Source organism: Tachypleus tridentatus, chromosome 2 (assembly GCF_004210375.1).
Source record: "Tachypleus tridentatus isolate NWPU-2018 chromosome 2, ASM421037v1, whole genome shotgun sequence".
Classification (NCBI taxonomy): Eukaryota; Metazoa; Arthropoda; class Merostomata; order Xiphosura; family Limulidae; genus Tachypleus; species Tachypleus tridentatus.
This window is the reverse complement of record NC_134826.1, coordinates 81,819,359-81,847,260: the sequence shown is the minus strand read 5'-3', so window position 1 is coordinate 81,847,260 and position 27,902 is coordinate 81,819,359. Positions and strand designations below refer to the sequence as shown.

The 27,902-nt window shown below is 30.4% G+C and overlaps 2 protein-coding genes across 25 annotated transcripts in view; one reads left to right on the top strand and one right to left on the bottom strand.

Moving 5' to 3' along the window:
- Positions 1 to 19,082, top strand: part of LOC143244357 (queuosine-tRNA galactosyltransferase-like) — a 38,763-nt gene extending 19,681 nt beyond the window's left edge. For all 14 annotated transcript variants that reach the window (XM_076488885.1, XM_076488883.1, XM_076488878.1 and 11 more), the window contains 10 exons: positions 60 to 159; positions 2,483 to 2,547; positions 3,087 to 3,152; positions 4,007 to 4,102; positions 8,177 to 8,272; positions 9,783 to 9,907; positions 12,517 to 12,652; positions 14,858 to 14,926; positions 16,642 to 16,716; positions 18,149 to 19,082. In XM_076488885.1, coding sequence (XP_076345000.1) covers positions 60 to 159; positions 2,483 to 2,547; positions 3,087 to 3,152; positions 4,007 to 4,102; positions 8,177 to 8,272; positions 9,783 to 9,907; positions 12,517 to 12,652; positions 14,858 to 14,926; positions 16,642 to 16,716; positions 18,149 to 18,229 — 909 coding nt within the window. In that variant the 3' untranslated portion in view covers positions 18,230 to 19,082. The remainder of the gene's footprint in view (positions 1 to 59; positions 160 to 2,482; positions 2,548 to 3,086; positions 3,153 to 4,006; positions 4,103 to 8,176; positions 8,273 to 9,782; positions 9,908 to 12,516; positions 12,653 to 14,857; positions 14,927 to 16,641; positions 16,717 to 18,148) is intronic.
- The window catches only part of LOC143244356 (uncharacterized), a 32,590-nt gene continuing 23,134 nt past the window's right edge, over positions 18,447 to 27,902 (bottom strand). For 10 of the 11 annotated variants that reach the window (XM_076488875.1, XM_076488871.1, XM_076488869.1 and 7 more), the window contains 6 exons: positions 27,069 to 27,499; positions 25,433 to 25,559; positions 21,978 to 22,053; positions 20,409 to 20,507; positions 19,112 to 19,277; positions 18,447 to 18,845 (listed from right to left, as the gene is read on the bottom strand). In XM_076488875.1, coding sequence (XP_076344990.1) covers positions 18,749 to 18,845; positions 19,112 to 19,277; positions 20,409 to 20,507; positions 21,978 to 22,053; positions 25,433 to 25,559; positions 27,069 to 27,499 — 996 coding nt within the window. In that variant the 3' untranslated portion in view covers positions 18,447 to 18,748. The remainder of the gene's footprint in view (positions 18,846 to 19,111; positions 19,278 to 20,408; positions 20,508 to 21,977; positions 22,054 to 25,432; positions 25,560 to 27,068; positions 27,500 to 27,902) is intronic. The other variant, XR_013025039.1, reaches the window with a different exon arrangement.

Genomic DNA, 27,902 nt, shown 5'->3' with positions numbered 1-27,902 from the left:
TAAACTTACTGAAGGTTTTCTGTGAATATTACAAGGCTCTTCATTTTTTATCTCTTCAGGATAGCTCTGATGAAGTTCTGGAAACATGGATACCAAAACTAAAGGCTTTAAACATAAAAGTTGTTTATAGAAAACAGCAACATTCTAATCCTAAGGGCGGTAAGATTCAACTTTATTTATTCATGTTATTAAAAAAGTTTTATGCACAACAGTTACTTGTATTTATCATAATGGGTTCTAGAAACGAATTTAATTAAGAGAAGCAAAGAATTTTCAATAACGTTACTTTTGAAATGTCAGTATTTAGGAAAATAAATTCTGGAGAAAAACATTTATATACAGTGCTGTGCAGAAGTATTGCAGCAAAGTCAAAATTAGATTTAAGACTGCTTTCAAAGAACAATGGAAGGTAAATCACAGGTGAAACATCAAAATGTTATTAATCTTCATATTTAGTTTGATAGACACTTGACGAAAATGCCTGATTTCTGCAAATGTATTTAGGCATTGTTACAACACATTTAATCAAAGTGTTCTTTGGAATTTTACTTCAAACGTCTCTAATACACTCCCATAAAATTTCTTTGGAATTAACTTTTGATTTGTCAAAGTTTTTATTCATCTTATCCTAGATCTGCTCAACTGGGTTGATAATGGAGCTGTGTGGAAGCCATTGCATCATTTGAATGACTCCAACAGTTTCTTTCTTAGCTGAGTAACTTTTGTATAGATTGGATGAGGGTTTGGAGTCATTATGTTCTTGGTAGTAGAATCCTTTACCAGTAATGCATAAACCACTAGGTATGCCATGATGAATCAGTATCTGTTTCCAATATCTTCTGTCACCTCAGTATAAAGACACCCCCCAAACCATCACATTGCATCCTCTGTGCTTCATGGTAGGTGCTGTGCATTTAGGTAACCACCTTTTACCTTTCTTCTAACTTTTAGCCATGTATTTCAAATTTCAATATATATTTCAATTTGGACTCGTATATTCATAATACCTATTTCCAAACAAAAACAATCCAGGTTTTATACTTTTTAACAAATTTTAGTCTCTTTACAATATTTGTAGATCAAAATAAAGATTTTTTTAGCTGCTACATGATCAGATATTCCATTCTCATTGAGTCTTATTGATATTGTAGATCTGGACATTTTCTATTATTTGTTACATGGTTGTTTATCACATGTTTGAGATCACTGGCAGTCTTCCTTCCATTCTGAATGCTGCATAAACAAAGATATTTAATATCAATATCATTCACTTTAGGTGTTCTGCCTTTTTCTTCCCTATTTTCAAACCTACCTGTCTTGGTTTCACAAACTAGGGTGTACTTGACAGTGTTTCAGGCGTATTTTAAGTCTGCAGTAATTTGTCAGAGAGTTCAATCAATATCAGGTAAAGCTTTTATGCAAACTTTCTACTCTATTGACAATTCTTCATGCTTTTTGGGTCTTGGCATGACAAACAAAACCTAATATCAAGGTTTAGTTGTGAAGTGCTGAAAAACTGATTTATTCCAAAATATACCAGTACAGTATGCTATCTCCTTTCTATGTATTTAAGACACTGTATGAGATACTATGATAGTTATTTCAGACCCTAAATTTGATCAGTGTTCATTCAAGCAGAACCCTAATGACATTCTGTAATGACGTGGAAGAATCAGCCGTATCAAATGGGAAGAACAAAATATTCTAACACACTTGCACAGTACTGTACGTACACCTGTTTGATTTGTATGTCAATTTTATTTTGTGCAACATTTCAAACAGACTCTCTTTGTCGGGCAGTGAAGATTATATTACACTGAAATTAGCCTCTAACTAAAAAGTTTTTTAACCATGTGCACTTTGACCTTCCTGTATCCAGAGCTCTAAAATTAATCATTTGACGAATTTCACCCATTGCACAGCTCTGTTTCGAGTATAATCACTTCAAGAATGTTAAATTGTTACCTTTTAAGTAAATAATAATTAATAAATAAATAAAACAGTTTAGGGTGGCTCATTTATACTATAAGAGTATGTTGTTTTTTATAATATCAAATAAAAGGGCAGAGGTCAGGAGTTCTTATATTGAAGATCTTTTACATGGTTTAATTTTAAATTAAGCTTTTTAACTGGCTGCAGACACTGTAAGGCAGTAGAAGTTGATATGCTGTGAGTCCAACTACTAAACTCCTAACCCTTAAATGTTCTCCTTATTTGCTGGTGAGTTTGACATTAACATTGAGATTTTGTCTGATAAATGAAATATATCCCCAACACATTTGACAATGGGCATTATCCATTATGACTTAACAATGACAACAAGGAATAGTAATATATTAATAAGTTTGAATTTTATTTCATTATATTGTTTTTGTAAAGATACATAATAAAGATAGTGTTAATGTCAACACATTAGTTTCAAAATCATAATGAACAACCAACAATTTTCTTTCATTACATGATTTATGATATCTGTTTTCAGTTGGATATGCAAAAAACCAAGCCGTGGACCAAAGTACAGGGAAGTTTTTGTGCTTTCTTGATGCCGTAAGTCCATGAATTGACATGATCTCTTTCCTTTCTCATAAAACAAAATGTTTATCATAAAAAATGAATAAAGAACATTTGTTACAGAGCTCTCAAGTTTCTTACAATCTAAATTTTAGCAAGTACAGGAAATAAAAAAAAAAAGTAACTTAGCACATCCACACTGATTGTAATATTCTGTGTACTTAGAAAGTCAATTTTTTATAAATATTTGATAGTTTTAACAGTTTTGAAACTCGTATGTTTCATGTAACAAGTCATCAAAACTATGCCATGTGTTACACAGATGTGTGCATCATCAAATTTTGAAATTTAAAACCTTGATATTAAGTATTATTTCTGCAATATTCTCAACCATTTGTATATATTTCTACTTTGTTTTTCATCAGAATTACTTATTCAATTGGTAAATAACCATAATTTTTTTTATAAATATGAACCTGTAAATACATATATATATATTTCTTACAGTTGTGTTTGTTTTTTCTACAATAACAATGAAATTTTAAATCATATCAGGTTTTTTTTTCATTTTTCAGGATGATATTATGCATTGTAATCGTGTACAGAAACAGTATGATGTGGCTGTTCAGAAACCTAACAGTGTAGGTTTTTTGTTTTGTTTTTACTGTATATATTTAAAATGCATTGTTTGTTTTTAAATATAATTTTTGATGTATTAATAAGTAGTTAATTTTTACTAGTTATTTATTTTGTACAATACATATATTAAGATTTGTGTTGGTATTGTGAAATTTATTTTCCAATAGTGAGACAGATCTCTGTATCATTTTAATTTAGAAATTTGTTAAAATTGATAAATATTTCAGTCGTACTGTGAACTTTCTTTTTTCTCTTTACCTGAAAGATTAAGGTATATAGGATTTTTTACAAACAAGGGAACAGAAATATCTGTAATTTGGGATAAGAAAGTCAGTGTTTGATATGTGATTTAAAACTTTCTTAGAAGATTGATGGCATTAGAAGAAAGGTTTATGCAGCTTATTTTTAATATATATATCTATAATACTTTAATATTTTAAATGTGGCATTAAAAGTTGTGTACTTTGTAAGTAATGAGCATACCATTGTTTGGTCATAATTTCCAAATTTAATTTTGCCTCAAAGTTATGTATGTCGCGTTAAGGTTTATGGCTATACAGTGATAACGTTTAATGTATTTCTATTACACTTATGTTGTGGTAATGCTTCATTATTGTTATTAAACCCATATTTATATAGTGGTAATGTATTTACCATTATTAAACACTAGTTTATGTAGTGGTAATGTTTAGTTACAGTTATTAAACCCATGTGTGTATTTAGTGGCAATGTTTAACTACCATTATTAAACCCATATTTGTACAGTGGTAATGTTTAACATACAACTATGTCTGTAGTTAAGAAATATGTAGCATGAATACACATGTAACATTCAAAACTTGTCTGTGCCTTGTAGATTGTGGGCTGTAAGTTTAATCGAGTTCCTGAAGGCTCAACTGAAAGGTACACACAATGGGCCAATAATCTTAAACCATTCCAGTTATATACTCAGGTTTGTTAATAATTTTACTTTTAGACCATACTAGTTATTTACTCGTGTCACATTGGTCAAATAACCTTTTAACTATATTATTTTGTTTATATATTTATATTCAGATTGGTCAGAATTGCTTAATAACAATATTTAAAAATGGCTTAATAAATATTTGAATGATAAGGGCTGGCTTTGAAGTGTGTTTTTTATGACATTTTATGCCATAATTCCACATTTTGAGTATTATTGGTCATTGAAGTTATGAATTTTAGGTACTGTTAGTCATCATTGTGAAATTATTGTCCTGAATATTGCACATTACTGATTGTGATATTCCAGCCATAATCTTCCTGTATCATTGGTTATTATGATATTCCAGTCATCATCTTCATGTATTATTGGTTATGATATTCCAATCATCATCTTTATGTATTATTGGTTATTATGATATTCCAGTCATCATCTTTGTGTATTATTGGTTATTATGATATTCCAGTCATCATCTTTGTGTATTATTGGTTATTATGATATTCCAGTCATCATCTTTGTGTGTTATTGGTTATTATGATATTCCAGTCATCATCTTTGTGTGTTATTGGTTATAATGATATTCCAGTCATCATCTTTGTGTATTTTTAGTTATTATGATATTCCAGTCATCATCTTTGTGTATTTTTAGTTATTATGATATTCCAGTCATCATCTTTGTGTATAGTTAGTTATTATGATATTCATCATCATCTTTGTGTGTTATTGGTTATAATGATATTCCAGTCATCATCTTTGTGTATTGTTAGTTATTATGATATTCATCATCATCTTTGTGTATTATTAGTTATTATGATATTCCAGTCATCATCTTTGTGTGTTATTGGTTATTATGATATTCCAGTCACCATCTTTGTGTGTTATTGGTTATTATGATATTCCAGTCACCATCTTTGTGTGTTATTGGTTATTATGATATTCCAGTCACCATCTTTGTGTGTTATTGGTTATTATGATATTCCAGTCACCATCTTTGTGTGTTATTGGTTATTATGATATTCCAGTCACCATCTTTGTGTGTTATTGGTTATTGTGATATTCCAGTCACCATCTTTGTGTGTTATTGGTTATTATGATATTCCAGTCACCATCTTTGTGTGTTATTGGTTATTGTGATATTCCAGTCACCATCTTTGTGTGTTATTGGTTATTATGATATTCCAATCACCATCTTTGTGTGTTATTGGTTATTGTGATATTCCAGTCACCATCTTTGTGTGTTATTGGTTATTGTGATATTCCAGTCACCATCTTTGTGTGTTATTGGTTATTATGATATTCCAGTCACCATCTTTGTGTGTTATTGGTTATTGTGATATTCCAGTCACCATCTTTGTGTGTTATTGGTTATTGTGATATTCCAGTCACCATCTTTGTGTGTTATTGGTTATTATGATATTCCAGTCACCATCTTTGTGTGTTATTGGTTATTATGATATTCCAGTCACCATCTTTGTGTGTTATTGGTTATTATGATATTCCAGTCACCATCTTTGTGTGTTATTGGTTATTATGATATTCCAGTCACCATCTTTGTGTGTTATTGGTTATTATGATATTCCAGTCATCATCATGTGTTATTGGTTATAATGATATTCCAGTCATCATCTTTGTGTATTTTTAGTTATTATGATATTCCAGTCATCATCTTTGTGTATAGTTAGTTATTATGATATTCATCATCATCTTTGTGTGTTATTGGTTATTATGATATTCCAGTCACCATCTTTGTGTGTTATTGGTTATTATGATATTCCAGTCACCATCTTTGTGTGTTATTGGTTATTGTGATATTCCAGTCACCATCTTTGTGTGTTATTGGTTATTGTGATATTCCAGTCACCATCTTTGTGTGTTATTAGTTATTATGATATTCCAGTCACCATCTTTGTGTGTTATTGGTTATTATGATATTCCAGTCATCATATTTGTGTGTTATTGGTTATTATGATATTCCAGTCATCATCTTTGTGTGTTATTGGTTATTATGATATTCCAGTCACCATCTTTGTGTGTTATTGGTTATTATGATATTCCAGTCACCATCTTTGTGTGTTATTGGTTATTATGATATTCCAGTCACCATCTTTGTGTGTTATTGGTTATTATGATATTCCAGTCATCATCTTTGCATGTTATTGGTTATAATGATATTCCAGTCATCATCTTTGTGTATTTTTAGTTATTATGATATTCCAGTCATCATCTTTGTGTATAGTTAGTTATTATGATATTCATCATCATCTTTGTGTGTTATTGGTTATTATGATATTCCAGTCACCATCTTTGTGTGTTATTGGTTATTATGATATTCCAGTCACCATCTTTGTGTGTTATTGGTTATTATGATATTCCAGTCACCATCTTTGTGTGTTATTGGTTATTGTGATATTCCAGTCACCATCTTTGTGTGTTATTAGTTATTATGATATTCCAGTCACCATCTTTGTGTGTTATTGGTTATTATGATATTCCAGTCATCATATTTGTGTGTTATTAGTTATTATGATATTCCAGTCATCATCTTTGTGTGTTATTAGTTATTATGATATTCCAGTCATCATCTTTGTGTGTTATTAGTTATTATGATATTCCAGTCACCATCTTTGTGTGTTATTGGTTATTATGATATTCCAGTCACCATCTTTGTGTGTTATTGGTTATTATGATATTCCAGTCACCATCTTTGTGTGTTATTGGTTATTATGATATTCCAGTCACCATCTTTGTGTGTTATTGGTTATTATGATATTCCAGTCACCATCTTTGTGTGTTATTGGTTATTATGATATTCCAGTCACCATCTTTGTGTGTTATTGGTTATTATGATATTCCAGTCACCATCTTTGTGTGTTATTGGTTATTATGATATTCCAGTCACCATCTTTGTGTGTTATTGGTTATTGTGATATTCCAATCACCATCTTTGTGTGTTATTGGTTATTGTGATATTCCAATCACCATCTTTGTGTGTTATTGGTTATTGTGATATTCCAATCACCATCTTTGTGTGTTATTGGTTATTGTGATATTCCAGTCACCATCTTTGTGTGTTATTGGTTATTGTGATATTCCAGTCACCATCTTTGTGTGTTATTGGTTATTATGATATTCCAGTCACCATCTTTGTGTGTTATTGGTTATTGTGATATTCCAGTCACCATCTTTGTGTGTTATTGGTTATTGTGATATTCCAGTCACCATCTTTGTGTGTTATTGGTTATTATGATATTCCAGTCATCATCTTTGTGTGTTATTGGTTATTATGATATTCCAGTCATCATCTTTGTGTGTTATTGGTTATTATGATATTCCAGTCATCATCTTTGTGTGTTATTGGTTATTATGATATTCCAGTCATCATCTTTGTGTGTTATTGGTTATTATGATATTCCAGTCATCATCTTTGTGTGTTATTAGTTATTATGATATTCCAGTCATCATCTTTGTGTGTTATTGGTTGTTATGATATTCCAGTCATCATCTTTGTGTATTATTGGTTGTTATGATATTCTAGCCATCATCTTTGTGTATTATTGGTTGTTATAATTCTGGCCATCATCTTCATATATTGTTGAGTATTATAATATTCCAACCATCATATTCAGTAGTACTATAAGACATTAAATGAAATGATTCAACTTCCTTTGACCATTATGTAAATCTTGTCATTAGTTTGAAAATAATTTTCATTGGGTAAACCCCATTTGTTAGCTGGATAGAATGTTAGGTACCAGATGTAAGAAAGTCATCCAATGTGTCACTTGTAACTGTATATTTATAAATATGTAGGTTTTTGTTTTACCTTTATTTATTTTGTTTATCAGATATTTAGTTTCATGTATGCTTTTCACACTTGTTATTTAACTTTATTAAGTCATTGTGTGATCTTTAATTTAATGTTTGAATTCATAAAGCATTTTAGTTAACACTAAATTGTTAGTGTGTCACAACTTCTGGTATGGAGATTAATTGTACTGTGTAAGAACCCAGCCAAGATATAAATGTGCACTAATTTACAAAACTGTTTTGTTTGTTAATTAGATCTATACTTCCAATGGGCCTACCATCATCATGCCCACCTGGTTTTGCTCTCGTGCCATTTTTAATGAAGTTGGGGGGTTCTCTGAAGCTGGAAAGGTATCTGTCTATGACATTTGATAATTATGTAAAGTATAAATCTTTAAATATGCTCAGGTGGTGGATTAAAAGTTGCTTTTGTGAACCTCAAAATGGAAAGTGTGCATTTTTTCAATATTAAAATTGTTTTGTCTGGTTCCTTTAAAAATAGTGATGTTTTTGTCAGTTCTGTTACTTACAAAAGTTATTGCTATTAAATATTAGTGCCCAGTGTTTAACTTGATTTTTAGTGCTTTAAGCTCTGCCACTGGAGGATATTTAGGAGCATGTCTGGAAGCCCAGAATGTTTAGTGGGTAGTACACGGATAACACCGTTTGTGTAGCTTAACGCTAAACAATCTTTTGATAATTCTTGATGATGAGAAACCCACTTGAAATAAAAATGTATCTCAGAATGGCTAGTATGTGTATTAAAAACGTAAAGATGAGCTAGGAAGGTCGAAACGTTGTTCTCTGCTTACCAATAAAATTGTGAATACCCATACCAGCTGTTTTGAGATACAATCTGTTAATAATTCTTAATGTTGATAAGCAGAGAACGATGTTTTGACCTTCCTATGTCATCTTCAGGCTGTTAATACCCATACCAGCCATTCTGAGATACAATCTGTTTATGTACAGCATTTCAATCTTTAGTTTCATTTGTCTATTTAGACAGTTCCCATCAATCTTTAGATTTGTTAAAAAATGTTCAGATTTAATGCAAATTCCAAGTATTTTTCTCTATTTTTAGTTTTGAAAGAAAGTTACTAGACAAGTCCCTAGTTTTCCTTATTTTTAACTTTGTTTTAATATTCTCTCATAGTTAAAAATCAGGGAAAACTGGGAAGTTCCTTTGTATCTCATGATGGCTGGCATGGGTATTAACACTTTTATTTCAAATGGGTTTCTTGTCATCAAGAAAGTTCAAAAATATCCAGTCATATGATTTTTGCACACACATTATATACAAGTGATTACTCAACACGTCAATTTCTATAGAACTAAGTAGAGATTTACTGCAAATTAATATTTTTCTCACACTGTCAATTCTACAGGAATGACTGCCTGTCAAAATGTGGTTACCCCACAGTTTTTTTAATTTTTGAAAAGCCTTGTTTATTTTGTCATTCTCAATTTCTTTTAGTTTATTCAACTCTATTTCTTATGACTCTTAATATTAAGTCTCTCTTCTGTTTTTTCCTACTTTCTTCATTTCTTTATTATTAAGAAAGGTAAACAAAATGACACAGCAGATGAAGCAAGAAATTTAGATTTTAAAAATAAAAATGTGCAAGAACAGGATTTAAACCAAATAATTTTCACCTATAAAATTTCAGTTATTGAAATTATAGTTTCACTAGTCCCAGACAAAAACCAAGAAATACTATGGTATTTTGATCTCCAATGTGTTAAGATAGTGTCCTTATAACAAGTTATGTATGTTCTCTAATTTTGTAGTGACATTTTAGCAATTATTCCTTCAAAAGAAAAAGTTTTGAGGTGATTCTTTAGAGCCTATCCTTTGTAGGGTACACCAGAAGATCTCCTTTTCTTCTTCTCACATCTGCGAAATGGAGGAGGAGTACATCGAATTGATGAAGACCTGCTCACTTATCGCTATCATCTTCAGGCTACAACATTTTCTGTATCTGAGTAGGTGAGATTTTTTAAAGTAATTTTAGAGTATTTCAGGATGATGAGAAACCCACTTAAAGTAAAAATGTATTCTAAAGATGGCTGGTATAGGTATTAAAATGTTAAAATAAAATAGAGAACAATGTTTGACCTTCTTAGGTCATCTTCAGATCAACTCTTTGTTAATCAGAAGAGATAGCCTAAGAAGGTCAAAATGTTGCTCTGTACTTTAATTAAAGTTTTAATACCCATACCAGCTGTTTTGAGAATATATTTTTAGAGTATGTCATCTGACCAATGGTCACTTTATATTTCAAACCTGGTAGACTAAAACCTTCCAAGTGAAATTAGCTTCAAAAACAGTAGACCATGTCATAGTGGCTTCCAGTTATATAAAAGTGAATTGGATTTCCAAAACCTACTGATGTGCCTTGTATAAGTGGAATAACATTAAATTTACCACTGAAATATATTTATAAATATAAAATGTTATTATTTAGTACATTTATCTTCTTTATGTTTTAAAATAAAAATAAATGATGAGTAACAAAAGTGTTGTGTTCATTCTTACAGTTATTTGACTTAATTTTTGAAGTAGTTTTAGAATTAGAAATAAATATACCACATTATATGACAACTGTCTGCAAATAGGTCAAGAGGAATTTATATTCCAAATGTAACTTTGGTGAGTGTTAGGAAGGCATTTGAATTTATGGTTTTGTTCAGTACGTTGTCCATTTATAATCATTGGTACTTTAGTAATATCAAAATAACATTGGTAATAATTTAAAGCACATTGTTCTTTGCTGGCCCACTACTGGTTACCAGTAGGAAGAGTGCCTGGAATAGCATTTTGTTGTTTCCCACTAGGCCTTTCTCTCAATGATCAGATGCTGTGCACCATGTATCTTTACAAAATTTGATACTTTTATAAAGATTGCAAGTTTTTTGTACACAAAAATTTAATTTTTATCAACTCTTTTTACTAAAGATTCATTTATGAAAATGCTGAGTGTTTTGTTGCTAGTCTAAGTATGAACTGATTTTCATGTTATGATTAAAAAAATATTTTTCGTTCCAAAAACCTTAGATATTATTGGTGTAATCTCTCAAACCTCCTAAATACATTTCAAACGTTTGTCAGTAAGACTTTATATATTGTCTGTAATTTTCTCTCCCCTAACTATATAGGATCTGTCAGTTTGAATGACCACAATAAAAAAAAAAAAAAAAAGGAAATAAATATTAATTGTTTTTTCTGTTCTAGAATGGCTACATCTCATAACACGAAAATATGAATTTTTAGTTTAAATAGCTTAGGTCTTGTAACATTATACATTTATTATTTTTATTATGTTGAACTTCCAGTCATTGCATGGCTAACATTAGAGAATTTTAATTGAAGAAGCCCACCTGCATTCGTGATATCATATCCAGTGAAATAAAACAGACTTTTATTCCTTATGAAGTGACCCTGTGTCAGCTGTGTTTTAGTGGACTAATATTTTGTAATATATAGTCACATTTCAATTATTATACATTATATATAGAGAGAGATTATTACTATTTATAAATAAGTTATTAAATATATTTTCCTTAAAATAAAATAGTATATAAAGAAGTAAAGCAAATAATTATCTATTCTACCAACAGCCTTTGAACTCAGTTGCTAAGCCTTTTAAAATTTTGCATGGGAGGATATGAAACAAAATATTTTTAAGGTTTTATATATACAGTTAAATAACCAAAAATAATAAATTACTCTGTCAATAAATACCACAGAATACTACTATAATTTATATATCTTGGTAACTAAGCTGTATTTTGGTCTATAATAACTATTTCATTTCGAGCAGGCTAAAGACACAACCTACCTTGATGAATTTTGGTTTGAAAGAATGAGGTAGCCTTCTAAAAGATTAAAATGGTTGAAAAAATCACACATTTTAAGCTGTCAATTAGTTATTCACATGTCATATATTGAAATAAGTATGTGTTTTTGTGTGTGTATATATATACACATATAAGGGACTGTATCTAAATATGGAAAGAAGTATATGGGGCCACTGTGTTTGATTAAGTAGATGACTTGTATATCAGCACATAAATAAAAAAGATGAGGTTCTTATTTTATATTATAGCCGGTCAATATTGGAATTTTAGTTCCTTATTCTTACAAAACTAGGCTTAGTTTGCATTCAACATACCATGTAGCACACAAAAATCAATGTTTAGGTATGTTAATTTAATATTTATATTAAGAAATTAACTAATGTGCAATATTAAAATATGATTTATAATCTACAATGTGATATGAAACTTTTTGATATAAATTCAAAAACAGTAGTTCAATAAAATTTTGAATGCAAGTCAATAAACATAATGACACAACCTTTTATCTCAGACCTGTCACAATAGGGTTAATTTATGTATTATATCGTACAAATATTAGAAAAGTAATAACTTCAACAGTTTCAGTCTTAAACTCATGGGTAGCTTGCCAAAAAATAAAATCACCCATTCTCTAAAAACTAAGATTGTTAAATCTGTTTGAAGGTAGCCTGTTTCAAGCTAAATTTTCATTTTTGTTAAGCATATTTAAGAGCTGTTTCCAATTCCTATTTTAGACACACCATTTGGAACATTCGTGTCAGAGAATTTGAAGACCATATTCTAGCCAAGTGGCAGAATTTTACAATATGGAATGCAGGAAAACAAGGGAGAAAATTGTTTCGCTCTTTGACCTCAGCTAATCGGTTAAAAGTTTGTAACTTCAATGTTTTGTCCTTATATTTGATGTTGCTTGTATGATTTTGTCTCTACTCTTTCTGACTGTTTATATGCTTGAAAGGTGACAAGTTGTACACTGAAATGTGATCAGTGTGGAGTGTTTTTAAAGAAATAGAATTACATTCACAGTAGTGTGTGTTTAAAAAGGAGGAAAAGAATACCTTTGCAGTCCTCAAAGAATAGCAGTAATATTGTCATTAAATAAGCTGACAGAGGAGCATGTGTGGTGTTCAACAAATATGATTACATTTCTAGTGTAATCAGCTATTAAATTATGGTTCATACGTTTCTCCTAGAATAAATCCGACAACAAAATTCCACCAATGTGTAACTGTTGCTTGGACCAAAAAAATGTTTAATTCCTTCAAATTTTTGTCCACCCCATCTTTATGCTTTACCTAAGATGTGCAAGTTAAACAATTGTTTTAGGCCTAGTGTATTCAGTATCATCTCACTATGTTGCAAAGTTCATTGTTCAACAGTTTTCATATTTGAAGAGTAAGGATGCCATTAAAACTTCTGCTAAATTTGTTTAGAAGCTTAAAAAACATTAAACTTAATTCTTCTGACAAGTCTCTATCTTTTGATATTTCATTGTTTATTGAAGTCCCAGTGGAAGATGCTCTTACTTTCAGGACAGATTAAATCATGCTTCCATTTCTCCAACTGAAATTATTGGCATTATTAATTTAACTAAAATTTGTATTGAAAATAATTTTTTCAAAGTCAATGTAAAGTATTATAAACAGGATGTTGTATTAGTCATGGGTTCCTCTGTTTCTCCACCCATGTGACCTTCATATGGATAGTTTTGAATGTGTTGCTATTAATAATGCTTCTTCAGAACCTGCTGTTGGATTAAATTTGTTAATGAAACTTTCTTTGTTTGGTTGCATTAAAAACAGTTGCTGATTGTTTAAACAGCATTGCTCTGTCTAAGTCTGTTCAGGTTAACATGTCAAATTGGACAAGATAACTGGTTACCTTTTTTATTTGGTTTTTAGATGCACTTGTTAAAAGAAATAATAATAGAACTATTTCCACAACTATTTACCAGAAACTATATTTGGTCTCTCTGCCATCACATCGGAGATTGTCATCCATTTTATAAAAGAATTAACAGTTTTTCATACTTACATGGAGCTTTTAAAATTTCTTCTGATTTTACTAATTTAGAAAATGAATTGTATAAAAAGCATTGCTAAGGATAGTCAATGTAGTTGAACATCTAATACAATTCAATTTTTATCGAACAGTGTAGCTGATTAAACAGTGTCTGTCTGTGATAATAAAATTAGCAGTACAGTAATACTACCCTAAATACAAGGCATAACTAACCAGATTACTATATATTAAGATAAAAATAATTTTATTCCTATTTTTAAACCATTTGACAAAATTAAACAATACTTTTTAGTATCAAAGATGTATATATTAAAAAAAATACATTTTAATTAAAAATGGTATATATCAAATTAGGTGTGATTGCAACAAATGTACATTGGCCAAACTTAACATAATTTGGAATACTGTCTTAATGAACATAAAGGTTATGTTACAAAAAACAACTAATTTCTCTTTGTGTTAAACACATTATCAAAACAGGTAATTCAATACACTGGGAATAAACAATCTTAAATGAACCTTAAAGCCAAATTGAATTAAATATTTAATAGAAATTTTGTGCTGTGAAATAAATAGAGATGAAGGGTTAACTGGTTGATCTTGTTTTTAACTTTAAGAACCTGTTACTAGGTTTTTAACATGAAACTGTTGTGATTTAAAATTGTACGTTTGTCAATTTCAAGGATCATTTTTTCTTTGTATATTCTAGTTTTTATTAAAACTTGTATAAGTCTAAAGATACAACATTTGTAAACAGTAGAACACGTTCACTAAATTGTTGTCGTAAAACCACAGAACCGAAATAACGTGGAAATGATTTGTATACAGTCTTCTAGACACCATGTCTTATACTTTAGATAGAAAAACCTTAAGTCCAGTGTCTAATCTAAACACTGTCAAAATATAAACACCTAAATCACATTCCTTATCTAAATGCTGTATTTTATATATAAACACCATAAAAAAAAATATTTAATCAACATGTTGTGAGATACGTTAAATACAACCTCACAACAGATTTCTTATTTGATTGTACCTGTATTTATGTTACAGGTTACAGCTTTCTGTGATGTGGACATAAAGAAGATTACAAAGGGTATTTACATACATGAGGAGTCAAAGGTACTTTAGTGGTTTGCACAAGAATTAGAAAATAAAATCATGTCCCAGGTATCTTGTCTGGAAGACATTGAAATTAAAGAATTTTAAACAATTACAAAGTTATTATATTTTTATTTTAAGAGGAAGACATTTCAAGCTAGCACCTTTCATCAGATTGTTCAGCTTATGGTTGCTGTGCAATATAAGGATAAGTGCTAATTTAAAAATATCGTTCTCTTAAAATAAAAATATAAAGAAAACTAAGTAGTTGTTTAATATATTTTTTTGCCTATACATTTAACTATATATTTTTATATTACTGAAAGGCATAATGTCTAGACGTACAGGGTGTTCAGAAAGTCACTGTGCACTTATATATTTATTAACAGACATGTTTCAATATAGAATACAGGAGGTAAATATGAATGACAATAATAAACAATGTTGAAAATGACCCCTGTTGGCATCAATACAGGTTTGGATCCTTCTTATTTTGTTTCTAAACACAGCTATCAGTTGCTGGCTAGAAATAGACTGACTGAATGCTGTTATTGCTGCTTTCAAAACTGCACAGTGACTTTCTGAACACCCTGTAGTATTGCATTTAATTATGTTGATCTGATATTCATTCCTCATTTTTTGGATGTTAACTTCAAAGTTTGCATCCCAGAAATGTATTACTTTTCAAATGGTAGCAATGAAACTGTTGAATAAGTTATGAAATCCAATTTTGGCGATATTGCTTAAATATCGTTATCAGTGTGTTAAACCATTCAACTAGCACTTAGTTCAAGTTGTTTTTATTACTCAGTTCATTTAATTTTGCCAATACTTGTAGATAATAATTAGTCAGTAGCTTATTACAAAGGAAGTACATTAGTGGAGGTTTAGATAACACAGGTTTATGAACTTAACTTAATAAAAGTTGGTTTGGTTTTAAAAACATATTTTCCATAATTCAGCTAAGTAGCATTCCAATTTTTTTTTTCTATCGTGTAAGGAATTTTTTCAAATTAGGGTATAAAAACAAACTCACTTAGATCAAATTATTTCATTTACCACAGTGAGCATTTTTTTTTATTAAGTTTGCTATGTTTGGGTTCTAGACCATCAATAAGATGCTCGCATCGAAAGTGGGCTAGAATGAATCTATAGCCAGCGGTTGTCAGCATTTTAACCATAACAAATGTGACCTGATTCTGTGAAAATGATTCATTATGAAAAACCTGTGTGTGACAAGTATCATTTTTGGATTGAGCATACAATAATTACTGTCAAACACGTAGAACTTTCGCAGACCTGTGTTATTCCTTCATATAACCACTCGGCAGAGTAATAATCAAAGGTCTATGGTTCGAGACTCACAATATACATTAGAGTGGCTGACCCTCTACTAGTTTTTCAAACATAAATTTAAAGAACTTTTGTTTTTCTCTCTCCAAATACAGCATTAGATTATATGTTGTGATTATTCTTAGGTATAACCTTAATATGGTTCAGAATCAATATGATTTTGTTAAGGAAGGTACCACTACATACTGTGTAAATCATACACTGCAGGAATTATCCATGAGAGGTAATCTTTCCAGAAAGCTGTTACATGGAGGTCATTCTGATTCAAAATTACATGTTTTTACCAATGTTTTTCATGTCTATATTTAGGATATAGTGTTGCAATTTTTATGTTTATACAATGTGTGTGTATGTATGTATCACATTTAAAGTTTGACCTCTAGGAAATTCCCAAGCCAAGAATTCCTATCATTCATTTTACTGAAGGCAAACCACCGTTTATCATCTGTGTGAAATTGGTACGTTTGTTTTCTGTTGCTTTTATATAAAACCTACACTTAACTTAATATGCAAGTCACAAGAGAAGGAAAAACAGACATGCCTGCATTAGAAAGATGTTCATAACACTGTGATGTTAATTTATGAATTAAATAATAATGGATTGAATATTTGATAAGTTCAATGAAATCCTAATTACTGTAAAATATAAAACATTGGTTAAATTGTATTGTCTAAAAAGATAGTGGTTTATATACATGTACTTAAGTTAAATCCATTAGTTCACTGATAGGGTAAAATAGACAGTTAACATCTTTATGTACATCTATAAGTTATTATGTTAAACCCAAGCAGTTAACTCTGTTAACTGATATAATCAATTATGAGTGTTAATTAGTTTCACAAAAATAATTAATTCATCAAGATTAGTGTTTGCTGTTACAACTGTTTGAATTTTTTCCAACTATCTACGTACTAAAAATATTACCAACTACTTAAATTCCTCTAGCAACAAAATATGAAGACAATTTTTCTGCTTGACTGTTACATTTGTAAACATTTTTGTCCTTTAATTTTTATGTTCATCCAAAGCCCAAGATGTAGAAAATTAAAGTTGAGCAAGAAAAAAAAAAATCAATTTCAGTAGTGAAGTCAGAGACTTAGTATTGGTTATAACTATGTGATATACTGCGTGGGAGAATGTATGTCTCCTTTTATCTCTATTATGATGTTTAGCTGGGTCATATTTCCTGCTGCAATGAATGGATTAAACATGTATATTGAAATCAAATCCCACATACAAGCAGTCTTCTCAAAACAGCTAATGAAAAGGACAGGAAAAACAGACATGTATGTAATTTTACTTTTGACTACGAGAAATTGTTTGCTACGAATCACTACACAGTTTAAGGCTTGTTAGAAAGTAACCCTTGCAAGACGAGGTGCTTAGATGAAGCTGGTAATGTAAGCAAATATATTAAGAAGTAGAAACTAACTAGTTTGGCCACATAGTGAGAATGCAGTGGCACAACCATCAAGATTCAAAGAAAGATGGATTGACGGTGTGGTTGAGGCTCTTGAATATACACAGTCCTACAGTGACCCAGCCCTTCCAACTACCACTTTAAAGCAAGGTGAATCTCCACGCAGCATTTGCCAAAGGAAAAAGTGAGTAGTAGACAAACCAGCAAGAAAATAGTGAAAATGTCCAATGCTAATGCCCGTTGTAGGAAGCTTGTATCCATAATAATGGTTAAAGTGAAGGAAATGAGACCATCTGTACAGTCATTGTTGCACATAAGAGAACGTCTTAGAGAGCAGTAAAAAAACATTGTATCGTTTCCCCAACAGACTGATAGTGTTACCAATCACACCAAGCTCCTGGCATTTTATACTGTTTCTTGTTTCTGCATGGAAACATTAAGGCCTGATATGTTATTTGTTTTATTTCAGGGTATGACAGGAGGAAGTTTTGAATCCAATCTCACTTCTTTACATCTCACTGAAGGTGTAGATTATTACCACTTCAACTGATACAGTAGAAAGAAGAGACTCCAGAGGAAATTGGGTATCTGGTGACATGAGGAATTTGTACTTAAGCCTATTTGTTTTCCATTTTTATGTATAGTTAAAGTATAATATTACTTGAAATTTTAATAACTAATTGTGACATTATACCTTGCTATATGAAACTAAATTTTTAGGTTTCTCTCACTGGTCAGTTCAACACAGACAGTACCATCATATAATAGACATTTATAACTAGTGTTTTATTTTTTGAAAGTAGAATGACAAAAAATGAATATTTTCTTTTACATATCATTATATTTACACAAACTATACTTGAGAAATCTATAAATATTTGTTGTGAAATTATCTCTACTTATTAAATGCACAGAATCCAAATTGGTTGAAATACAGTCAGACTTAATCATTTTAAACATGCTTTTAGAAACTTATTATCTTATAAATAGTACAATCTTATCTACGTCTAGTATTTTTAAGTCCTGTTTACTTCTCATATCACATCAACAACCTTAACCACACCAGTTTTCATGTATTTTGCTGCTGGGCAGATAACAATGCTGGAAATTTTTCTCCACAGTGACCAAGTAGGCTGTACAGATGGCAGAATACAGAGCAGAACTTCCTAATATATATAAAAAAAAAAACTATATCACACCATGGATTTTTTACAATGATCAGAATCAAGTTATAAAAATTTAAATTATTGCAAAATTTACAATATAACTTCACATTTAGTGTAAGAAACAATGAAGTTACCAAAAATCAAACATTTCACTCCTTTTAGTGGCACTGAGTTTCATTGTCCTAAAAAGTCAACAGTTGTTTGTTTCAATTACAATAAATTTATTGTAAGATGTAATAGTTTAATGCATGTTTTTACACACTTACGGGTCATTTATATCCATTTTCTCCAGTATGGGTATGGCTTCATCTTTTAATGTCTTGTGTAATTCTAACATCATCTGAGTCCATTGGATTTCCCAGAGAAGAGAATAAAGTTCTTGCAGCTCCCTCTGTGAAACATATGTTAAAACAGCTGGCATGGCTTCCACCCCTATAATTATATATCACTTTATAAAATAGCTACTTGAATACTGTAAATAAGGAAATGACACTTTTGCACTTAAAGTAAACTCTTGGTTTTAAACCCTCTTGCCAACTATGTAACTTATAAGCCTAATAGTGTAAACTACATTGGATAAGTACTCATTCTCAACTGTACTGTGGACATTGTCAGGTTTAAGTAAACATGTCAACTGTTGTAGTTAGAAAACTACTGTATTTGTTCCCAACTGTAGCCCAACAGTGCTTGAAACTAAACCCAAATAACAATAAATGTGCAGATAAATACACTTCATAACACATACCCAAGATTGTAAGTGAAAAAAATTTCTGTTAATACTAAAACAATAAACAAAACATATAACTTGAGTTTTCAGAAGGTAAACCTGTCTTCTTTACTCTCAGAGAAGAAAGGTCCACTGTTCAAAAGCATGCAGGTTATAGGTTTATCATTTTACATTAAGGCTTATTGAACCAATGTGTTTTCCTGACATCATGAATTGTCCTTAAAGTATAAAATAAGTTATTATTATCTCTCAGCAAACTTTCTACTCATTTTACCATTCAAAATCAACTTTGATTATATCTAAAGTTTACATTATTATTATATTTTATTACAATTTTTTAAAAGCCTTAGAGCATTGAGAAATAATTATTAATATAAGCATGAAATAGCATTTCACACACAAAGAAATAAAGATACAGTTCTGTCACAAGGTCTAGGTTAGGGTCATAAAAATTATTTAAGCAATATTAGGTAGAGTTCTATCTTCTTTGTAATTAAAATTAACAAAATAGAGCATGCATAAACAGAAATGTGAAAATCTACAACATTCTTTGTACAGCTTTCCACTGATGTACAACTACAACTTAGTGTGGAGTTAAGAAGCTTCTAAATAGATCTACCCAAAAAATAAAGCAGTTCTGATCAAAGCTTTCCATAGAAGACGGGATACTAAATAAGACACACCTGTTGAAATACAACTTTTCATATAAGCAAAAAGATTTTAACAAAAGTTCTGGTAGAAGTAAATAAGTTAACAAGAGTAATCAACATGAAAAAATGAACAGATTTTGAGTATAGCCTAAATATATGAATTAATATATTTTAGACATGACTTACCACAAAAATCCAAATGAGGATTCCATAACCAAATTGGTGTTTGTTGATAAAAACTAACTTTCCTCTGCTGTTCAGTTGTACTGAAAAGTTTTGGATTGTCTGGTTTCAAAACAAACTGATATTTTAACATTTGCAGTGTTGTTCTGATAAATATATCATATAAAAATGTATTGAACTGAAGGTTAAAATCATAATTGCAGTTCTAATGATTTACTCAGTTATTCTTTCCTTACTAATTAATGATCCAGGGAAATGTCATTCCTTACTGTTGAATATCACCTTTATAATAATTTTAACACTGATTTAATATCACTGCATTTAGCAACTGCACTTCATATGCTTAAAAAAACAATTTATATATATATATATATATATTATCATTCTTAGACAATGTTACTAAAGACATACATTCACAGTCACTGAAATAAATATACTCCCTTTATTGTTGTTTTTTCTAAGGCCAAGAGTAAAATCCTTGCAAGTGTTTCACAATTTCTTTAAAAAAAGTAGTTTCTGGCAGAGAGATAATCACTTTAAGGGTAAACAATATATACATTCATCTAATTGCTCATGCAGCAAAATGGCTGCCATAAAAATTGCCCATTTAAAATCACCTTTAAAATGTCTGAATATTAACTATGACTATTTCACAGTAGTGGCTGAGTGTCTGTTTTGTTTTTGAATTTCGTACAAAGCTACTTAAGGTCTATCTGCGTTAGCTGCCCCTAATTTAGCTGTGTAAGACTAGAGAGAAGGCAGCTAGTCATCATCACCCAAGACCAACTCTTGGACTACTCTTTTACCAACAAATAGTGGGAATGACCATCAAATTATAATACCCCATGGCTAAAAAGGCAGGCATATTTGGTGTGACTGGGATTTGAACTCTCAACCCTTTAGATTACAAGTCAAGCACCCTAACCAGGCCAGGCTCTTGCTTGAGTGAAACTAAAGTTTATTGTACTTTTGTAAATCCACCTAATTCCTCTATATTTGTTTATTGAGTGAATCAAAATTTTACTATTTAAATGAATTTTCCAGACAAACCTTATCACTCGAGTTCTTTGACAGAACTCTTCCATCTGGGGTTCCAATTATTCCTTTTTTGTATGAAGGATACTAGTACATATATATATATATATATATAAAAGAGACAGAACACTACTTTGTGCATATAATTAGATTTCAGGGATGGTTGGTAGAGGTTGCAATAAGTAATAAAATTAAATCATATGTAGGTGCACACCATGTTTGGTATTACTGGCACATTAAAAATATAAACATTTTTAATTTTATAAATACAAGTAGGAATAAATATATGTGTGACCTAGCTAGCTACAGTAATATAGAAAGTTTTAATGCTACAAAAACTAAGTTTCTTAAAATATTAAAGTACCCCTACTTTGGTACAGACTAATAATTAACAAAGTAGAGATAAAGTTTAACAAGTACGAACAATTAATAAAATCCAGAATTAAAATTAACTAATTAGGACTTGAAATAAGTTGTGTAGACCTATAAAAACATTAGGATGATTAGAAAACATGCCATTATTATAATAATACCAACCACTGCATGTATCCTCTGAATTGGAAAAGCCTTCCTTGTCTTTGTTTGCTGCAGAAAATTCTTCTAATAATGCATTCTAGAAAAATCTGTTAAGGTTTTATCTTAATTATGCCTTTTCCTAAATCTCAGTTATAACAGTAACGCTGGTTTATAATGACAGTTTTTAACCTAAAATGTTTATTTAACAATGGGTGAGTTTTTAAATTTATATATATACCTGAAGTGTAAATGGTTTCACTTAGCTAAGGAGACATGTCAAAGTTCTGTTACTAAAAAGACTAGGGGTAAGCTTGCTACACTGTTTTGAAAATTGTGCATTTTTTTGTATTCTGAAATCAAACTTTATTTAGATTTTGTCAATAATTACAAATTAAAAATAAATGTTACATTTCTTATGGATCTGCCGTAACAATTCATAAACATAATTTGCTACTAACCAGACAGAATGTCAAGAAGATGGTTTTCATTCTATATTTTAATCAGAATGTAAACTCAACCTTTCAACACTAGCCCTGGGTTTTGTTAATTCTTCAATCTTCTGTACATTATTATGCTGATGTGTTATGATTGTGTTTGTTTTTTTATAATACCCAAGCTACGGAGTTAAAACATTTATTCAAGCAAAAACATTTTTCTGAAACAAGTCATTAAAAGAAATTCTGAATATCCATGCATTACTGAACAAAATATTGTTTTCTTCATAACTCACAGTTCATTAAGCATACTCTGAGTTTTCATAGTTTCAGTTTAACAAGAAATAATGCAGCCTTATATCTTTCTTACAAGTATCATGTTTGGGTTGGAAGTGAAAGCTCGCCTAACATATAAACAAATAATATACATATTACTAACATTCCAGTAAGCCAATTTATACCTCATTGGCCATCTAACATACATCAGGATACACCACCAATCTAAAACAAAGTATTGGTTCATACTCATTGTTTCATTATATAAACAATGTTGTATATTCCATAATTTCCTATTATTTTGAAACATCTTATAATTTTACTCCTACAATTCCACCTATACAAATTAATAAATAATAAATTAATAAACAGACCTTCTAAGTCTTCCTCACATTTTTCAAGGAATATTATTCATTTTAGATCTTAAATAAATAAAAAAAGCACACATGGACAATGTAATATTAATTATAAGCATTACAATGTTATATTTAGTCCTAATTATCCATGAAGAGCAGAAGATTTTAACATAAGTAGTAATGAGACCCCAAATAACCTGACCTAAACTGACCACTGTAAATAATGGGTAACCAACCTAGTCTGGGACAACTTGACAGGATGACTTTAATAGCAAATATTTGGCTACCTTATGCTAAGCAGTTAGGTTTGTGAAACTTGTTTTATTATATTCTTGCCAATTAGGTTTTAATTTCTTCTTATAAAATATTTTTTTGGTAGGAACACACAAAGAACGTAGACCAAAAACAATAATTATTCTTGATGTCTTTGCTTAAGATGAAATCAGAAACGTGCTTACTAGCAACAATTCCAGCCAAATGTGTTTTGAGCTCATTTGTCACTAATAATATCATTGCAGCAACAGTCACGTGACACACGTTCACTTACAGACAGAAGTACACGCTTAAAAACCTCTCAATCAGTTACCAAGTCAGTGTAATTCCCATTTTTGAAGTCACAGTTTTGGAAGGTTATGTTCCCTAAATACATGAAGAAATGCACAGAAGAATAGGTAATAGCACGTCTGTTACTACATCTGCAATATCCACTGTCAACAAGACTCAACAGGCCACCTGCTGGGATATGACAGACACAGCAGTGGTCGAGGTACTACTTACATGATCAACTGCACTAAAAACAGCAGTTATAGTGTGAATTAAACTATTTGACAAAACTCACTACTACAAATTTTATGCTTGTCATTTACAATTTATAATTAGGGTTAATAACAACATTAATCATTTTTAACACTAAATTTTTTATTATTGTTTTTGCTGGAATTAACTTTCAGGTCATTCATAAAACCCTGGTCTTTCTAAAATAAACACACTTTTGAGGACATTTCCAAAACCTTATGATAAAAACCAAAATCAAATGATTTACCAGATGTTTTGGTGTCAGGAAAAACAAAAAACTGTGTGCAATTTTCATAACATTTTAATTGTCAGGACCTACGCAAATCCAGTCTGAAATACTTATTTTCTAATAAAAGTTGACTAAACAGACTTTTACTGAAAACCAAAGAAGTTGAAGAACTTTGTTTGTCACTGGCTCCTTATGGTAGTACAGCAGTAAATCTTTAGATTTACAAATCAGAAGTTTGATTCTCCTCAGTGACATAGCAGATAGCCCAATGTAGTTTGGTTAAAACTGAAAACACATACACAAGAAAGGTATGATCTTAGTTCAGGATGTACTGTTTCTGTAACTATAGTTGTAATCGATTCTTTTTAATTCTCCAGTAACTGAACCTTTCCCTTTAATGATGGTAAAAGGAGAAACATACCTTATGTAAAAAAACAAAGATTGTATATTATCAATGTAATGTCCTGAGCAAAATGTGTTGTTGACAATGGATATGACAGACACAGTGAGATTGAACTACTCTTACACATTCTTGTATTTGGAAAACCATAAAAGAATGTAGTGTTACAAAACATAATATGCCTAATAAAAATGTCTTATGACAAGTATAATTAATTATAGGTCACTAAATGATTGGGCTTAACTATCCTCGGAACTGTGACCAGTTAAAAGAAATAGTAATTTTTATTCTTGATGTAATAATTATAACACACTTGGAGATAACTCGATATAATAATCTCTAACCAAGAAATTAAATAATTAGTGACATAACAGATCCTCAAACAAAAGTAACCTCACTTAATGATCCTTGATCTATAAACTTCAAAACAAGTTATGTCATTAATGAATCAATATGATGGAAAATCTTGTGATTCATTCTTTCTTACTGTTTCAGATGACTGTCAAAGAATGTAGAAGTGGTAGTTTAACTGTTCTTATAAACATTGAAAGTTTTTTTAAAGAGATGCATGTTGAGAAAAAAATATCTTGCTATTGTAACCCACACCATTTTCAAAACAGGTATGTTCTCAGAGCTCCTATACTACCCTGTAATTAAATATAAAGAAAATATGCATCAGTTTAGTGTCTGGATTCCTAATTAACAAGTGGATTAAAGGCTAAGTTCAGTAATTTATTTCAAGTATCATAAAAGCTGTTTTCAGAGGATCCTTTACAATTTCTTGTTTTCCTTTTGAGGGTCATTGACCATCACATAAGTGTCAAGTGTTTGAAAATTAATAGCATTACAGAAGTTTATTAATTTGTCTAATCACTTGAGTAAGGTTGAGCCCATGGCTTCAAATGAAAGCATCAATCCAAACACTTCAATTTTAGATGTTTAAGTTCTCAAACAAATAGCCTTATATACAGTACAGCAAAGGATACTGATAATTTCTTCAGAAATACATTTTGAGGGTTTTCCAAAGTTTTTACTACCTTTTGAAACTGTTTACAAGCTCTTCTGTTCCTCTCCATAGCTTGCTGAAAGTTCTGGGGAACCTGAAGAACTGACCTGAAAAGTTATAATAAGAAGTCATGTAATAGGTCTACCACAATGCTATTAAATTTAATTTTATTACATACCAGAAACCACATTGTTAAATTCACCACACCTGCATAGAATAACAGTGCATACCAACTTGAAGTACATTCTGAGAAACATTGCTGGCTCAATTTATTATTATATTAAGAGAAATAAAGTTACTTCTTAAATAAAGTATTTGAAAGAAAAATACAACTTTCATCCATTCTATCCAGAACACAACATTTCCTAATTTCTTCCATAAACCTTCTGTGAGTGAGCTGAATAATAAGATTAATCCACTGTTTTTAATAATAATGACAATTCAGTTTAAATCACAATTTCTAAATATTTTCTTTTTGATTATTATCTGGTAGATCAGTAATAAAGTAAAAGAAAAAAACAAAACACACTGAATAACCTAAATACTCTTACAAGCCCCACTCATGAATGGGTTAAGCTAATAACTTATGTGTTTGTGAAGAAGACCGTCTTTTAATACCTTTCTATTACTGATAAAAAGTCAAAATAGTAATAAGTAAAACAAGCATGGAATTTATATAAGATTCACTTGTTCTTGAAGAAGAAAAACAAAAGTCATAGCACAAACCTTTCTTTTATTATTATTATTATTATTTTAATAAATATCAAACTTTCAGTTGGGAAAAGGTAATTCTCATGACGGTTAATAAGTTAGTTATGAGTCAGTTACCATTTGTATACTAATAAATAACAGTTTGTACTTTTTATTCATGGCATGGTAACTCACAAAATGACTCTGACTTTTTTTTTCTTCAAATACAAATATTTAGCTCATAACTCTGTCACCTCTTGACCAGTTTGAGATCTAATTACAGGTTTGGACTCAGGAGGTCAAATCCTTTTGACTGATGTGTTTATCAGAACCAAAGGTCTAATTTACTCTAATCCTGCCTAAAAGAATTTCAATTTGAGGATAGACTAGCAGAAGTCCTTATGAGTAATAAAAACAAACTGGATATAACTATGCCCACCTCTTAGTGTTTCTGGCACACAAAAACATAGCTAATAAAGGAGAAAGGGAGATCTCACAGATTAATTTAACCTAACCCTACTGCAGCAATTGAGGATTCCCTTTTTTCTTAAACAATGTAATCACATTCTTTGGCAGAGTTCATGATGTTAAAAAAACATGCAAGTTCAAGAAATCCTATGACCTAAGCTCCTTCAAAAGATGAACCTTTTAATAACACTTGGGTTACAGAGTATTATATTTCACTGGCAGAGTTAATATTCTGATGAATAAATGTAGTTCTTACTGATTATCCTTATTCTAGGCATTACCTTTAAAATCAGGATACAATACATTCAACTGGCACTAACTAAAGAATCAGTCAATTCCAATGGAGGGGAGATTTGTGGCATGCATAAAATGTGTTTGCATATACATGGCAGCACTGAACAAGAATAGCTATTTATGTGAGTGCACTTAATAATGTATGTATCAAAAGTATTACTCACAAAGCATCAACAACTGAATGTTGAGATGTGGATGCTTCTTCAGTTGCACTATCGAGATAATTTACTGGTCTCTCTTCTTCCACCAGTCCTGCCTTCTGTGATGAAGCTTCTCCTGGTTTGAATTTTGCTATTCTCTGCAACTGAAGTAGTTCAGTTTTGGAGATCACACCAACTTCACTACTGCATGTAGATGACAAAGATGAAGATTTTTGTTTCATCTTTCCATCCATTCTCTTTTGGTGCTCACTGCTTCTGAAAACAAGGTGGGTTGGATTTGATCTATCTTGAATAACTGTCCTATATTCTCCACTGCTCTTAACAACATCCTTTCTTTGAGTTGAAAAGTACTGACTTGTATCATTCCTTACAGCTTCTTCATGACTTCTGACTTGTCTTGAATGTGTAACTTTACACTTTGGAACCTGTTCAACCTGAAACAATCTATAAATTTAGAAGTGTATCATTTATGACAAACCATATGTGTTCGAAATACCTTACAAAGGTTATAAATATAGCTAATTAATATCATGTTTTATCTCCCCCCACCCAAATTAAATTACTATGCATCATCAACTTTAGTAGAAGAAAAAATAAATGAAAGTTATTTTCTTAGTTACAAGTTAAAACCATATCCTGAAGCTACAGTTCTGGTTTTGTTATACTTAATTCTCATAACATTATACATCTATATATATTTAATATTTTTATTATACTGACCTTTCAGCCATGTCTGGCTAACAGTATGAAAGTCAAAATGATGAGGACAAATGTACTTATGTTACTCTGTCCAATAACCCTGCACAACAAAGTTTTTGCTTCTTGAACACTGTTGGG